This window comes from Maniola jurtina, chromosome 1 (genome assembly GCF_905333055.1).
Source record: "Maniola jurtina chromosome 1, ilManJurt1.1, whole genome shotgun sequence".
In the NCBI taxonomy this organism is placed as follows: domain Eukaryota; kingdom Metazoa; phylum Arthropoda; class Insecta; order Lepidoptera; family Nymphalidae; genus Maniola; species Maniola jurtina.
Window position 1 is genome coordinate 11,575,543 of NC_060029.1, and position 18,041 is coordinate 11,593,583.

General features: G+C 38.3%; 1 protein-coding gene across 2 annotated transcripts in view; it reads left to right on the plus strand.

The window, feature by feature from the left end:
- LOC123867830 (tyrosine-protein kinase transmembrane receptor Ror-like) overlaps window positions 1-18,041 on the plus strand; it is a 47,275-nt gene that overhangs the window by 27,338 nt on the left and 1,896 nt on the right. The window contains exons 2-7 of one of the 2 annotated variants that reach the window (XM_045910130.1): window positions 13,190-13,271; window positions 13,939-14,082; window positions 14,665-14,759; window positions 16,097-16,300; window positions 17,248-17,416; window positions 17,823-17,981. In XM_045910130.1, coding sequence (XP_045766086.1) covers window positions 13,190-13,271; window positions 13,939-14,082; window positions 14,665-14,759; window positions 16,097-16,300; window positions 17,248-17,416; window positions 17,823-17,981 — 853 coding nt within the window. Of the gene's footprint in view, window positions 1-13,189; window positions 13,272-13,938; window positions 14,083-14,664; window positions 14,760-16,096; window positions 16,301-17,193; window positions 17,417-17,822; window positions 17,982-18,041 lie in introns of both variants that reach the window. The other variant, XM_045910121.1, reaches the window with a different exon arrangement.

The window sequence follows — 18,041 nt, forward strand, 5'->3', positions numbered from 1 at the left end:
TACCTTCCACTTCTTTTGTTCCTATTCACAGAATTTTCTGACATGTCCTGTAATAACAATTAAATTATAATTTCTGAGGAAGGCCGTCATAAATGTTACAAAAATAAATTTTGTAAGTGCACACGTGAAATAGGGTTGAACGTAGCTCATAGAAAATGTTCTATTTGCGATAAAAATAAAGTCATTAAAAAAAATAATTATTAAAAAAATAATTAGTTAGAGTTAAAGATAGAGGAAGTTTAACGTTTTAACTGATTTTAAAATCTGACAAAATAGTGAATTTACTTAAAAATCATCAATGTACTTGAACAAGTAGGTGCCTACTTACGCTCTAAATAGAAAATTATTATCTACATATACTATAAGAAAAACATAATAAAATATGTTGATGGGTAGAAATGGTGCTATTACAATCTTATTCAAAGAGGTCAACAGTGTTATCTTTGAAATGATAATATTTTCCTTCTCAGAATATTTTTTGTTTACCATATTTATAAAACAACGGCGCCAACACTAATTATATCTATTAGTAATAATAATATGTATATAGTATGTAGTATATGTGTTGTATAATTATGTATTATGAAGTACCTATTAATTATTATTAATACCATAAATCAACTTAATATAAGTAGCTACCTAGTCTACCCCTCTTTTCATCCCTAACATCATCATCATCATGATCAACCCATCACCGGCCCATTACTGAGCACGGGTCTCCTTTCAGAATGAGAAGGGCTTATACTCTGCCACGCTGGCCCAGCGCGGATTGGCAGACTTCAAACACTTGAGAACATTAAGGAGAACTCTCAGGCATGCAGGTTTCCTCACGATGTTTTTTTTCCGTTAAAGCAAGTGATATTTAAATGTCTAACACCGAAAAGTTAGGGGTTCCAGGTCCCAGAATCGAACCGCCCGCCCCCGGAATAGGTACCCGACCTGTTAATCACTAGGTTATCACCATTAGTTACCGAATGGTGATAATATCTATAAATAAGTTCTAGACATACGAGCGAATAAATTGTAGGTAGGTAGATAGATATATTTTATTTTCTTGGTGTCTATCTCTGATCTAGCCTCTAGGAAATTTAATATCAACACTATAGTATGTTATTTATTACAATTAACGTGTTGCAATGAACGTGCACCTATAATTTGTAGTAGATATTGTAAAGGCTGTGTAATAATGCCTTCGGGGTAACTTGTAACACAGTATTTCTTAGGTAATCAATCAAAGCAATCATGTTCAATTGACTAGCTCTTTGTTGTATGAAATCAATACTTTATCAATAGAATTATGACAACTGTATGTTGTATACCTAATTTGAGATGAAAAATACTTTTAAGGTTTAAAATTGTCATTAAAATAAATAAACAAGCTATTTAAGTCGTTAGTGTTATGGGAACATCGGATTTTCTCACGAACTGAGAATTTTTGGAGATTTAAAATAGCCTTTGTAAACATTGATTTCATGTCGTTGATTCGATCTTCATATCACAGTATCTAAACGACTTGTGATAAATTTTTATACACATACCTACTTACAATAATTTCAATGCATTAAGTAGGTTGGTACCTAGTTTTTTTATTTTTTTTTTATTCTATTATTTTTAAGGGGCTTTTATAGGTGTCCTATATGCCAGCCCCATCGGTACAATCTTTTTTTTTCAGTTGTTTCAGCTGCAATCAGTCGACAGACTATAAGCAGGTTAGTTCTGTTGTCGGTGACTTTACCAGACTGGAGGGCCACTGCCCTCAAGTCTGTATAGTATCGAGCACATTTGCCCGCTTCAGTCGCTTTAGTTTTTTAGCAGTTAATAGGCTGTTTGCCAGTAAATTGGGGTGTCTTTGTAGTCGCTCCCGATGTTTATCATTATATTGATTGATTTCTTCGATCACAGTTGGCATCTCCAAATATTGGTGTATTTCCGCGTTGCGAGCAAACCACGGAGCGTTGGCAATGTTCCTGAGCATACTGTTCTGGGCTCGTTGTATGACCTGTATGTTTGATTTGCACGCCGTGCCCCAGATCTGAATACCATACAACCAAATGGGTTTTAGAATAGAACAGTAAATCAAAATTTTGTTGTTCAGGGATAACGCAGACTGTCTTCCCAAGAGCCAGAGTAGATTTCTAAAGCGATTGTTAAGCTCATCGCGCTTGCGCTTGATATGAACCTTCCAAGTGAGACGTCGGTCCATGTGGAAACCTAGGTACTTGACACATGTTGTTTCGGGTAATGTATCTTTACCTAGTTTTACAGGTGGGCAGTCACCATTTTTTAGGGCGAAGGTCATGTGTTGTGATTTAAGTGCGCTGGGTTTAATACGCCACTTGTTTAACCATCGGTTTGTTTCATCCAGTTGTTTTTGCAACTGATTACTTGCTTGGACTGGGTCATTACTGCAAGAGAGAAAGGCAGCATCATCAGCGAAAGTTGCAACTGTGACATTTGGTGAAAGAGGCAAGTCACATGTGAAGATGTTGTACAAGATAGGACCCAGAACAGACCCTTGGGGTACTCCGGCAGAGCAGGCATATAAGCCAGATCTCGCGTCATGCTGTTTCACTTGAAAAAATCTATCTTTTAAGTATGATTCTAATATCAGAAACATGGAGTGTGGTAAGAGTTGCTTGATCTTACAGAGAAGGCCTTTATGCCAAACCTTGTCGAAAGCTTGCTGAATATCGAGAAAGGCTGCAGAACAGTATTCCTTTTTTTCAAGGCATTGCCGAACCGTGTGATAAACTCTATGTACTTGCTCTACCGTCGAGTGTCGTTGGCGAAAGCCGAATTGGTGCTCAGGTATTATTCTGGATTCATCTAGACTAAGTTTTAATCTGGTTAAGAATATTCTTTCCCACAGTTTAGATAATACCGGTGTTAGACTGATAGGGCGGTAGGACGAGGTTTCCTCCACAGGTTTGCCTGGTTTAGGAATCATAACTACTTGGGACACTTTCCATATGTCTGGAAAGTGACTTGTTCGGAATATGGCATTAAAGAGATTGGCCAAAAATACTAGACACTTTTTAGGTAGCTCTTTTAATAGTCTTGGTGATATGAGGTCAAAACCGGGGGATTTTTTACTTTCTAGAAGACCAATAGTCTTGGCGATTTCTCGGGGAGAAGTGGGCTTTAGCGGGAAGCAAAGTTGCAAGTCCTGTGCAAGAATCGTATCGATTTCTGCGTCATTTGCATCAATAGGGTCATTAGGTCTAAATACTGAAGACAGGTGGATGGCAAAAGCGTCCGCTTTCTCTTCATCAGTGCGAGCCCAAGTATTACCAGTTCTGATTGGGGGTAAATGTTTTTGAGGTTGCTTTAATGTGTGCTTTGTAGCATTCCAAAGTGAGTGTTCGCCTCGACCTGTTGGAGACATCTGTTCTAGATTATTTTTTGTGATGTTGTTTGAGGTAGTTTCTAGAATTTCTTTGAGCTCTTTGATGGCGCGATTGAGGCGTGTTTTGTCACTTTGGTTGCGTGAGGTCTGCCATATACGCCGAAGCCGTCTTTTTTCCTTGATTCTACTTCTTATTTCCAGAGGAAGCCATACGCCAGCGTGCTTGGGGGTTATATGAGGCGTGTTACGCCAGGCAGCTACTTGGATTGCATTTGTAATATATACACTCGCGTTGTCAACTTCATCAGCAGTTTTAAGGGACATCTTTAGATTAATTGTTTTGTCAAGGTAATCCCTATAGGATTCCCAATCGGTTCTAGAGTTGTACAAACATTCCGATCCTTGATCAGCTGTGGGAATTATTGCACTGACTTCCAGAATAACCGGTGAATGGTCTGACGAGCTGTCAAGGCTTGATTCAATAGTTGTATATAAATGTCCAATATTTTTGGTGATGAAAAAGTCCAGCAGGTCAGGCCTTTTCTTAGGATCCGTAGGCCAATAGGTAGGTTCTCCTGAAGACAGTGGCTGCAAACGATTATTATCAATGCTCATCTTGAGTTCTCGTCCACGCGAATGTGTATAACGGGAGCCCCAATAAGTATGCTTGGCATTCCAATCTCCAGCACTTATAAAGCGATTGCCTAGAGTTTTGAAGTAGGCAGAGAACATGGCCTCGCTAATGGTGTGCCGAGGCGGACAATAAGTAGCAGAAAGAGTGATGTAGCCAGAACGATCCTTAACCCTGATGGTTGTTGCTTGTAGATGACTCGTTACATATGGTTGTAGCAAAGAATGTTGTAAATATTGTCTGATTATAATTGCAGTTCCTGCGTGAGCACTGCCATCTGGATGAGGAGTAAGATAGGTGCAGTATCCTGGTATGTGGAAGAAGCTTCTTTCCGTGACATGTGATTCTGAAATGAGTACAGCATCCAATTTGTTAACTGCCATAAACGCTACTAATTCGTCCTTTCTACCTGAAAGGCCGTTGATATTCCACGTTGCAATGCGTAAATAATTCATTTTTGCATTTTAGCTACGAGTGTTGTTATAAGGCCCAGGAGGGTACTTATTTGTTGTAATAAAAAGTCTATTTTTTTGTTTTGTTGTAGGAGTATATTTTCTAAAGTGTTGGCGGGTTGTGGGAGTTCAGAGTTTTCACTGTTCTCTTTTGTAGGAGCAGGGGTTGAAGCGGCTTCCGCATAGGTTTGACTACGTGTATGATTCTGTTTAGGTATTGAAGATGTAGTTTTGGCTTCATGGTTGGATGTACGTCTACTTTCTGTTGGGTTTGGTTTCGGTTGTTGTGGTATTCTATTATTTTGCCTTTTGCGATCTAATATCTCCCGGTATACCTGGCAACCTTTATAGTTTGCGGGATGATCGAGAAAACACAATGCACACTTAGCTGGTGAGTTTCTTTCTTTTTTAGGGCATTCAGAAGTTTTATGTCCTTCTGCACATTTGACACAACGATACGGCCTCATGCAGTTGTTTTTGGAGTGCCCGTATTGTTGGCATCGGTGACATTGTACCACGGTTTTGGATTTGCGGGGATTTTCAATTTTTACTCTTTGGTGAAATATGTATTGTATGTCACTAACAGATTTATTTTTAATGTTAGGCTCAATATTAATGAAGAAAGTCGATGTTGGTATTTTATTCGGGCCATATCGTGAGTTAATTATTTCACCTCGTACCTTATTACCTGTCGCTTCTATGGCTTCGATTATCGCACTATGTGGAGTCGTATGGTGTAGGTTTTTAACGACTATACGGAAGCATTTGGTATCCTTTCTTGTAAAAGTGTGTCCGATTAAGCCGTTTTCTCTAATGACATCAATAATTTTTTTGTATTCCTCTGTAGAGTCAATGATGATCCGTAAGTTATTTTTGTTAACAATTTTTAGCTTAAAATGCTCTGGATTGCTTCTCGACTCTAGTAGTTTTGATAATTCATTAACATCCTGAATGCCATACAAGATAATAGGTGGTGGCTTGTTTATGGGTTTCTTTTTGGGGAGAGAATTATTATCATCTGGTGGGTCTACCGGCAAAGCGCTGAAGCTATTAGAAGTTTGGGTTTGTTGCGTTGGAGAGTCACTCCCCACTCGTCTACGTTTCCCTCCTCTAGAACAGGGCACTTTTTGCCAACTGGGTGGCTGAGTTGTTACTTCTGGTGTATCGACCATATCGGAATCATAGTCATTGCTATTCGTAAAATAGGTGTCAATTCTTTGTTGGACAGTATTACTCACATCACTGAGGGATGAAGATCTTGTTCTGTCGAGATTCCTCGTCACTTGACGGGGAAGAGCTAAGTGCACTCGCTGCTTTGATTTATTGCTTTCGTGCTCTTTTTTATTGATTTGGCCAGTAACATTTTGTACTGAAGAGGCGGCCTGGTTGCCCACCACCTCGCAGTCTTCGGTAACCAACTTCTCACACACAGGCCCGGGTACCCATGTGCGCCGGTCGCTAGCCGGATCGCATGGCAAATCGCATTTCTCTTTATTCATACTTTCATAAAAGGGGGGGTTGGGAATAATAGTAATAGCTCTTTCCCAAGGCGCTACACACAGACTTTTGAAGGCTATTTAGCTCCTCCTGGCTCCTGCTAGCCATCGCGAGCGAGCCCGCGTTTGTCGGGTTAGTTTCCGCCGCCCAATGTTCGGCGTTGAAGTGTATCTGTCAGTTTTGTGTTATGTGCTTGTCAGTATAATTGTGTGTGATTAATGATAGGTGTACTTTAGTGTCAGATAAGTGTGCGGGAAAGTGGAGTGAGGATGTGGCAGAGGAAAAATGGGAATAAGGAACTGGAACATAAGGTTGAGGATAAGTAGGACTCGGCTGATGGTTTTGGTTACGTCTGATTCAGAGGGAATCAAACCAATAACAGGCAGCAACCACGGGAAGGAAACACATCAGCCTTGCCTAGGGGATCTACATGACATGCACTCTCCCCCTAGACCATGCGCCAGACCCAACATCGGACAGATGTTGGGAATAGAGATGAACCCAGACCACTAAGTATAATATTATTTGGCCTGCACCCACCTCCGCCCAATCTAAATTAAAATTAAACTAGGTATATACCTAAAACTACAACAATTTGAGAGAATCACTAACAAATTCATACACTTTCATTGCCGAAACGCTCAAAGGTTTGTTTAAAATACAGTTGAAAATACCAATATTTTTGTAAAATTTAAATTTAGTTCACACATTAGTGTTTCTCTCAAATTGTGATTCCGAACACATGCCAGTAGCAAGTGTGAGACATCATCTACGTTACTCCCTTCCTCATCCCTTTTCCTCATTAAATATTTAAACTTGCCTAACGGCACGTGTCCAGATCTAAGTCTAAATGCTATAACTAACTTATTTCTACTAATTTTACTATTTACAAACTCTGGCAGTTCCATTGCATAATGTTTAAAGTGCACCTATTGTTGCAGCTATCCATTGTGAAATATACTAAAGAAATTTTTCAGCATGTCATTATCATTGATCAATCCAACTACTAGCATTTTAATCTCCTCTATGATAACTTTAAAAATTAATTTCATTTTATTCTCCAAACTTGTTTGTGAAAAGCACACATCCTTAATTTTTAATAGCAACCTTACAAAGTCAAATCTCTTACGTCTCTTCTCATATTCTTCTCTATTTTCCCCTTGGCGTCTTTCTCTTTCTGTGTTTTCAGCTATATATTCTGTATCACCAACTACACGTTCTACCTTACTTCCTTTTTTCTTCCTTTTTTTTTTCTTTCTGTGACCCAGTCTGTACCGTCTCAATATTCTCCATTTCTATTTCACTATCTGATGACTCTTCTTTCTTCTCATTATGAATTTCAGCTTCAGTAACTAGAACATCTCTATAAGTCTTATTCAAATTCGTCTCATTATAATTTACGTTACGATTGTTGAATTCTTCATTTGTTTCGTTCATATTATAACGCTGACGTCTATCACTTAATTTCTTTTTAACCCCCGACCCAAAAAGAGGGGTGTTATAAGTTTGACGTGTGTATCTGTGTATCTGTGTGTCTGTGTATCTGTGTATCTGTCTGTGGCACCGTAGCGCCTAAACTAATGAACCGATTTTAATTTAGTTTTTTTTGTTTGAAAGGTGGCTTGATCGAGAGTGTTCTTAGTTATAATCCAAGAAAATCGGTTCAACCGTTTGAAAGTTATCAGCTCTTTTCTAGTTACTGTAACCTTCACTTGTCGGGGGTGTTATAAATTTTTAATTTACACTTGTTATCATAATATATAAGCAAAGCCTGTCGATATTTACAGTTTTCCTCACACATAATCTTCCTGATCTCCTTTTCTTTGAGAAATACTGGACAGGACATTCTTTCAAGTGCCATATGATTCCCATTGCAGTTAATGCAAGAATATATCTTGGTCTCACAATTTGAGTGTTGTTCTCCACATTTTGGGCAAAAATCCTTCTTTCTTGGACAAAATTTCTTTGTGTGGCCATAGCGCCAGCAGGAAGAGCACTGCGTGACAGGAAATGTGAATGGTTCCACCTTAAATCTGCACCCGTATATCAGTATATACGAGGGTAAGGTAGGACTCTTAAAACACACCCTTACTGATTCACTCTCAATCCAGTCACCATTTTCTAAACATCTCCTTAACCTCTTAATAGATAAAATTTCGAATTCACTTTCAAAACTCGCGAGCATTTCTTCCTCTTGAACATCTAAATCAATATTTCGTACTACACCGAATATCATTTGCAACCCCTCTGTTAATTGACATCTATAATCTGCTTCCGCAAACCATTTATTGCTTAGTAGTTTATGAGCATTTTCTTTGTCACCAAACTCTATCAAAACTTTAAAAGGACTTTTATATTTAATACTCAATATGCTTAGTATATTTTCTGATCGCAATAGTTTCGCTAGTGCCATTTGTTTAGGCAAAATTTCCTTTGACGTAACACTCACCTCAATCTTCTCATTTTCTTGTGTTTGTCCCATCATATTGATGTCATCATTCAAATCACTACTACCCGACTTGCGTACAGCGAGACGTTTGGTACGCCGCCGCGCTACCATTGTAAATCCTTCTTCGTCAATACTCGCGCCGCTACTGTCACGCAAACTTTTTTCCCGTTGCCTTTTTTCGCATCGTACACTTTCGTCAAATTCATTTTCACACGAAATATAACGTTCGCACTCCATTTCCTTACTAAATTCACTCATATTCCCATTTTATTATTTTGGTGTGGGTAAACAAAAAACTTTTATCAATTATTGAGAAAGCGCCCGCTCCAAACGAGTGCGTTCGCACGAATGGTACCTAGTTAAAGTACCTAATGTTAACCCATGTCATTTAATTTAATTGTTAATTTTAATAAAATATTGTTTTTTTTTTTGTACGTATTTGAGATTACACTTATTGAATGGCATTATTAAAATAATATATGATCGTAATAAAGTCGTGTTCACAACTCGGACATGCATTGTTGACATGACTATCACATTCCTTATCATATCATATTATTTTCATCCACGAACCTTCGGATTGAAGACATTTTTGTGTAGGTGTACCTACTGGATATTTTTTTCTTGATAGGTATGAATTCAACCTATTGTGCCTAAATATCAATTGGATGTCTGAAATCCTAACACCGCCGAAGAAAACACCTGAAAATATTCAAACGGTTAAAAAGATTTCATTAAACATGGCTAAGAATCACCCGATTAAACAGGCTGTCAAATGAAAAAAAACGCATCCCAATCGGTCCATCCGTTTGAGCGACACGAAGCCATAGACAGGCATACATATACACACAATTACACAGAAAATACACTCGTTAAACTTATTATATTAACCCTCTCTTTTTGCGTCGGGGGTTAAAAATATGAATCGTATGTGCAATTCGAGAAAATCCCGGTCAAGTGCGAGTCGAACTCGCATACGAAGGGTTCTATAGATTCACCATCTTGCTTATTTATTGTTTGTTCTAATAGTGGCAATAGAAATGCACTCTGTGAAAATTTCAACTCTCCAGCTTTATTACGGTTCATGAGATACAGTCCACTGACAGACAGATGGACGGACGACGGACCGACAGCGGAAGCTTAGTAAAAGGGTCCCGTTGGAATCTTTCGGGAACGGAACCTGAAAAATCACTGTGCAAAATGTAAAGCAAGAGCAAGTAGGTTGAGCAAACCGAAATCGCATCGCACTTTAAAAGTCTCTTTGAATTCCAATTGTGTTAGATAGAGGATAAGCCATTGATCCCTCATTCAAAATACACAGACTTTGTGCATTCACTATATGTTTCCGGATCGATCACATTTCACTTTGACCACAATGAAGCATCGTTAACAACTGGGCCCGTTAGATGAATGCTGGCTGATTGTGCAACAGTTGGTAATATTAGAATTATGGATGATATTACGTCTTGTAAATATTTCATCTCCATTTCAGAATTTTAGAGAGAGGTCGATAATGGTCCAACAGGGCTAAATGATAAGTAGGTACATGACTTCAAAGCAGTAGAATATAATATTAAAATAGACTAGGTACATATAGACGATGTATGTTTACCTAATATTATATTCTACGACCTACGTATTGGTAGCCGCTATGAGGACTTCGGCTAACAATATTATGAGGAACGCATTTTATCAATTTATATTACCTACTTATAGGCTCAAAATGGCTCGAAAATTGATATTTTCGATGTTGTTTCTCGATACAAAATCCTTCCTCGTCCTTTTTTTCCTTCATCATCAAGTCTTCAAATTCAAAGGGCATTGAGCGCTGAAGTCCTCGTTAAATTTTCTGAATGATGGTGCGATTTTCACCATCTTTTCAATATTTCTCAAGCAAAGTTCCTTGAAATCATGGAGCTTATTACTAAGCGAGAAAGTCATGAGCATAGACAAGCTTGACAAAGCTTTCGTACGACTATTATTTACAGATAGAGAGAAGAAGAGAACTACCGTAGTTATAGGTATAACACGAATATTGCATCGTCAAATAATCACTAAGTAAGTATGAATGTATGAATATACATTGATGATCTCAATTTATAAAAGCATACAGTGTGAGTGATTTAATCCAAAACGAGAAAAGGAAATAAATGAGAGCTCAGACGTTCATGAAAAGCATTGATTGTGTAATTCGATTACGTGCGGATTAAATTGGCGAGGCCGCATGATCCTTGTCCAATGTAACTTTTTAATTAGCCTCAACTCTGTACAGTACTCGTGAATAAGATACCATTTAAAATATGAATTACCCGTAATCTTGGTAAGCCTTTCTGTGATGAGTGATGACTGTACATATACAGACAAAACAATCAAAGATTAAAAATCAGACAAGTACAATCGCCGATATTACGCAGTCATACTCGAAAGAGTTAGTTCGTTTTCATGTTTGTGAATTCTTAAATATTTTTTCAGGAGTACCTGTAGATAGACTCACCTATGTAGGCGGTAACAACTGAAGTTATAGTTAAGTATAATAGTTTATAATTGCGTCCAATTCGTCTGTCATAGCCATTTTAAAAAGAAACTATAAGGAGCTGTAAGGTTGAATTACTACAGTTCTATTATCAAAAATCGAAATCTATTATAGAGAGCCAGCGCGTGCCAGACCTTCGTTATTTTATAAAAGCTGCGTATTGTCCCCAACAAAGGGAAAAACGATCAGCGACTATGAAGTTTGGATCATGGTGGCTTTGGGAGCTAACAGGCAATAAAGGTGTAATCTTACGTCAAAGTATAAAGTCAAATTTTTATTTTTATTTTCTTCGGAATAGTATTGGAAATCGAGAAGAAATTACGTCATGCATTGCCAGACACTTTAGTGTCGTGGCAACCCCATGCCAGACGCCCTTAGTGTTTAAAAGCTTAATGTTGTTTGCCAGGGGGTTGTTTGTGGCTTGTGATTTATGCCTACAGCCTAGGTCTAAAACTCTAAACGAATGCAGTAGTGTGGTGAATGCAGTGGTGATTTTGTTTTTTTTTTTCACCCGAGACGAGAGTTGTTGTGGCTTACAACATCAGGATAAATGATTTATTGTTGCATTAGTTTTTATGTTTAATGCAGTAAAACCACAGAGTAAAACCTATCTAACTCAGAGACAGGCGTGTGTATCGTGTAGGTATCGAAATGTATCTATGTGTTACAAAATATTGTTTTTATAAAATTGTCTTACACAATCAAAGTACACGGACGACTAAGTTTGCTCTTTAAATTGAGGACTATAAAATATCGATAACTCATTTATGTATAATATGATATTATTGATTTATCGTAACCCCAGGCAGCCGCGGAGTGGGCACGCACCACGATAAGGTGTCCAAAATAACTGCATCGAACATCTCAACCGTTCCAGATGATGTTACGATTCAATCGTGTTATTTATGTTATTTTGATATCATTAATATACTTATTTATAAAGCAATTTAGGATGACACGGCGTGGGCTTCCGCAGGGACAAACCTAGGAACTATTGCATTTGTGTTATACAGTGTGCTCGACTTTGCTATCTTAAAATTCATATCAATGATCCGTTATAACGAAATTATTTGCGCATTGAAACCTAGACGAATTGATTTACTTACTTAATGTTAAATTAGGTAAGCATTCTTGCTTTCAAATATGGTTCATCTATGATCTACTTCTAAGTTTATTTTTCGCAAATTATAGACCTTTCAAAGCCGAAGAATCAGAAAAGTCTTAGAGCATAGGCATAGAGCAACTAAAATGTTGAGTAGGCACTAGAGATGACAGATTCATGCACAAATTAAGACATATTAGGAATAACACAGCACTAAGAACCTTTGAACTTCAAAAATGGCATACCTACCTACCTAAAGGTTCCATGTGTGCGTAGGTCTGTGCCTACTTAAAATAACACTCTCCGAAAAATTTTACCATTTCTAGTGTGAGCAAAGACACTAGGGAGGTAGGTACATAGTTTCTTTCAAACTAAGTAAAATCTCATGGAATGTTTGTGCCACTTGCACGCGCGTGGCATTAAATATGTATGAAAGAACATTTTAATTAGTAGTGGGAATCTTTGTTTGTTATGTATGACGAATAGCTATTTGTTGAGACCTATGTAATTCATTGGCATCTAATGGCAGTCATTAGAGATGTGTAACGGTATAGAACATACCTACTGTGCCTCGCAGTGAGTTTTTGCGTAAACAAAGCTCTTTAGTTTCCTTACATAGGGCTATTTTCTATGGGACCGGCCCAATGGGCGCCGCAGAAGGGATGCCTCCCTTGTGCGGCATGATGTGTTCGTAAGGGATCTTGGAGCCTCCCGATATGCGTTGGAGATGGTCTTCAAGGGGGATTTAGTTCCTAGATCCTACATAACCCAATTTCCCAGGTCGTCTTGAGTAGGTACCTATCTTAAGAAGTTTTCCCCCTCTGTTAACAAAAAAAAAGGATGGGACAAAGCGACTCTTGTCGGTTTAGCTTTAAAACGCTGTATGTTTTACTAATAGGAACGTAGGTGCCTACCTAAAACATTACAGGTAACCGATACTTACGTTGAAAATGCCGAAATACTTTACGGAACTCATGACATTCACTTCTCCTCCTCTCTCCTTTCTCCAAAGGTTTTGGAGAAAGATTGTTTTAACAATATGGTTTCTTTATCTCTCTATGTTGTTGCGTAATAAAGAGTACCTACCTATATCTATGTATTTAATAACGTAGGCTATCTAGCCTAGGTGACTACCTAATATAGCAAAATTGGAACCTAAAGTTTTATTTCCTTTTCCAGCTTTTGCGGGAAAAGACAACGAAGTTAGCCAGAGTTGCCAGAGAAGAAGCCAGGCCGAAACAGTCTTCACACAATAATACGAGTAAGTTACAAAAATAAAATATATTAGGCCCTAAAAGAAAGTCGAGGTGTTAAAAACATGCAGGTACTATGTTTTTTTTAAAGAATATTAGCCATTTTAATCATGACTAACATTCCTCTTCCCCCTCCATTTAAGCGTAAAGCTTGTGCTAGGAGTAGGTACGAGAATAGTGCAACGGGTGGGGTTTGAACCGCCGATCTTTCGGATCTCAGTCCGCTCCTATAACCGTTGAGCTATTGTGGCTTAGTATGATGACTGATGAGCGTGATGACAATAGATGTCGCTAATTGTGGTCCTCATAAGAAAGCACAGAGTCACTGAGCGAGCAATGGGGAGAACTATGCTCATTTTCCCTACGTGATAAAATCGGAAATGGGGAGATAACCGATTTAGCTCAGGAGGTTGCAATTGCAAAGCTGAAGTAGCAATGGGCAGGGCACATAGTTCGAAGAATCAATAGATGTTGGGGTCCCAAGGTGCTGGAATGGCGACCACGCACCGGAAACCACAGGATTGGAAGACCACCCCCAATAGATGTACAGACGACATTAAACGCCCGCGTGGAATGGTGCCAAGAATACTGGCTGCATTTCCGCGTTCATCAGCATCAGCGTTCAGTAATGGTTTTCTCTCGTTTGATGATGATGATAATGTTTTTGTCTTCCAGTAACATTTATCCATGGCGGTTGCGAAACGTCGTCGTGTGGAAAAGAGGCTGCTTGCGTCCCATACAATGCCACTCTGCACTACTGCGTGTGCACCTCCAATGCCGAGCCTGCGAAGGAAGGCGTCAAATGTCCCAGGAGTACGGGTGAGAATTTCTTTTTCTTACACCTATGAACTCTTTGATAGCTAATTAGTAAAAAAAATAAGTAAAAATAAGTAAAAAATAAGTAAAAATAAGTAAAAAATAAGTAAAGTTAAAAAGTAATGTGACTCTACCCCTTCATACGATTAGGACTTTGGAGAAAATATAGAAGAAGAAGAGAAGAACTGCCTTCCTTATAGCAATATTTTTCTTTTAGAGACAATTGACATTAAATATTCGATACCTATTTTATAATTTCGCATTTTACTATTTTGACTAAGCGTAGACGTAGCTCTTACAGTAGGTAGGTACTAAAATAAACGAATAACTATAGCGATAAGAGGGCTAAAACTACTAACTCCACAGATGCAAAACTGCAAACCATTGGGTTGGCCAAAATCTTTTGCTATTGGTCCCCTAACTTATCAGTAGGTAACTACTCACGCAATGCTCTACAAAATTTCGCGTACTTACCTGGCGTGAACGCAATCTAGTCTAGGAGCTCTCTACAGTTAGCATTTTTACTGTCACCAAGGAAACATCTTAAATACGTTGTATTATTTACGTGCTTTATAACTATTACAGTACCACTGACACAAAGAAAAGCCATCCACAATGTGATCCCGCCGCGGCCGTCCAACGCGACGGAGCCTTACCCACCAATATCGCCCACCGCACAGGTACGCATACATCACCATAAAACATCATTTACTATCGCCTTTTATCTATCAGTTATGTACCTATCTTAAATCTTAACCCCGCGCTGCTTATTTAGGTCTATAAAATGATTTGAGAACAGTAAACATTTACGTTTATCTTTATCCTTCGTTAAAAAGCCGCCTCAGTTAGGTAGGTATAATATATCTAGATTCTAAACAAAAGCTTAATTTAACGAACCTAATTAGAACTATCTTAGGCAATATGTCTTTATCTTTTTCATGCAATAGTAAAATTGTATCCATAGGTGCTTATACTTACTACTACTAATATTATAAATGCGAAAGTGTGTCTGTCTGTCTGCTAGCTTTTTACGGTCCAACCGATATCGACCAAGTTTAACCGATTTTGATGAAAGGTACAGAGTTAGCTTACATCCCGGTCGAAGGACATAGGCTACTTTTTATCACGGAAAAGCAGAGTTCCCACGGGATTTTAAAAAAACCTAAATCCATGCGGACGGTAAATAAAGTAGAGAGATAGCTTGCATCCTGGAGGTAGATAAATACCTAGGCTAGTTTTCAATCCGGAAAATCAGTTCAGAGTTCCTACGAAATTAAAAAAAAAAAAATCACGCGGACGAGGTCGCGGGTATCTAATTACACTAATATTAAATATTATAAAGGCATTAATATTATACAGCAGCAGGCCATTGAACTGATTTGCCTTTGCTGCAGGTAGGATCACTTTAGGACTCATTGAATCAAAAGCTAAGCTTTTAAAATATTATTTTTTGAAAGCTTTTCGCCCCAAATAAAAGCCTAAACGTACCTACCTACTCCGTATTTCAGAGGAAAAACTGTAATTTGATCAAACATTTTATCAATGAAAGTATTGATTTTGGAACTTGCTGTAGGTATGACCGAGAAAAACGAAATCAGTGTTTTTCCATCATAGCTGATAAATATTCATGATAGATAACGTTGTTTATGCCGCCCCCGAAGATGTCTAAAATTGATAGATTTGATGAAAATGTCCTTAAAATGTGTTCAATATGCATACTAAATAAACCATCTTAGATAAACGATTCCTTCATACCTTTTGGGTAAAGACTCATATATTCTCCTAGATCCTAGTACTCTATTTGCCTACGTAAGTCCCTTCACAATCAGTTCAGTCGTTTCAAAATACCTGGCCCCGACTACCAGACAAATATTAAAACAATGGGTTTTTGGATTATGATCAATCATATTAGTACCTATAAATCACCATAACATTTATTTAATAAACGGCAGTGATTTTTAAATCATGCCCAGGCTTCAGTTACCTAATTTATATTTTTAATCTTATTCATTTCTAGGTGCCGCGAACAAGCAGTGAAAAGTTCACGGAAGCCACGGCGGGTACTGAAACCGTCATTTCAGGATCTAGCACGTACTCTACTGCGAGTACGCCCCTCCTCATAGGCATGGTGGCTGGCTGCGGAGTGCTCTTGATTTTAGTTACATTTCTCATATTCTACCTCAGAAAACGTATTTGTCACGTCGACAGAAAAGTAAAACCGGTAAGTTTTTCAGTTAATTTGCTTCGTGCCATCTAGTAGGTACCATACGCAAATTTTTTTCGATTATCCCTTTCTATGTCCCCGCGACCCATGGAATCCATGGATGCTATGTCTATACGTAGGCTTCTTTACTTTTTTTTTTTTCTAAGAAATGCATTCTATTTGACCATAAAAGAAGTTCACTTACAAACAAAAAGAAGGAAATGTCTAAATTAGTTACTTAGGCATTTTTAATATTACCTAACACAATTAGGACAGCCTTCAATAGCCAAAGAGTACATATGTAGGTAATCACTACGTTATTTCAATAGCTTTTACGAGAAGCAATGATAAGGCGTACCTATAGTAGATTACCTACTGCGTTGTTGTATGTCGTAGTATTTGGATTTCTGTGGTCGTCACCCAACTCACAAGGCAATCGGATTCGTAGGTACCTACATATTTTTATATCAGTGTTTTATATAAATATTTTATAACTTCTAAATTATTGAATTCTGACCACACACAATAATTTAGGCCTCAGCCGTGGCTAGTTACTAACCTACTGTCAAAGCTTTGCCAAGCGTTTTAGAGTTCCGGTACGATGCTGCGTAAACCGATAAGGGATACTTAATGGCTTTAATAAAACTGCCTTATTTCTTCTAAATTAGCCCGCTTTCATCGCCACCAGATGAGATCACAAAAATGATAGGTACCTATAAGTACATAATTACATAGTACTAGTAAGTCTGTCGTAAGTCGTAAGTCGTAACGCTGCGCTCTGAGTTCTGACACCCAAGACACGCTCCGGCTTCCGATTGATCTTTTATCGCATCAGTACCCAGACTGCAATACGACAACCACAATGCACTTTGTCTGCAGCTTTAGCTTAGCCTAAGTACGTTATGTTATAGCGTGTACGACCAGGGGAACCTCTGCTTGCTGAACGGTATATAACGAACCCGCAGTACGGGCTGTGCGGCGCGGACTCCGTGGCAACTCCGATAGTCGTTCCGGGCACGCCAGCGCCCCTGCCGGCCAATAAAGCCAACGAGCCCGAGGTGACGATGCTAGAACGAAGCGCACTCACGTTCTTGGAAGAGGTTGGAGAAGGCTGCTTTGGAAAAGTTTACAAAGGTAAAACGATCTAGTATAGCTGACCCGCTCCGGGTGAGATTTCTAAAAATGCCTTCTTATTGGAGGTTTACGTATTTAAACAAAACGTACATGTGCAAAATCTTTATAGCTCCAAAGATTTGAGCTATACGTTCTAATATCAGTCCGTCACTTTTCCCCTTTTATATAGGTTTTCTTTTATTTGAAACATGCCCCTTTCTCCGCTCACTCGTTCTAGAAGTAGATAAGAACAGATCAATAGAACAGATGCGATTAGAGTAGCTTTTCGGATTTAAGTTCATCCCTAAACCGCTGAGCTTTATTGAAAAGCTATCCAATTGTATGGTTTCGAGTAAGTTTCAACTGTACCTTATTAGGAACTGAAGGTATATCCATGCTACTCCATTACATAAAGTTGTACTTTCAGGTGTTCTCAGGGGCAATAGTGCTGAGGAGGTTGTTGCTATCAAAGTGTTAAAAGAAATAGCAGGTCGCAGTGCTGAACAAGACTTTATGAGGGAAGTTAACATAATGTCAGCATTTCGGCATCCTAACATTTTGTCACTTATTGGAGTAGTGTACAAAGGTAAAATATTTTTGTGATATTTAATATCCTACTGTTAACTGTAGATTATTCCATTTTAAT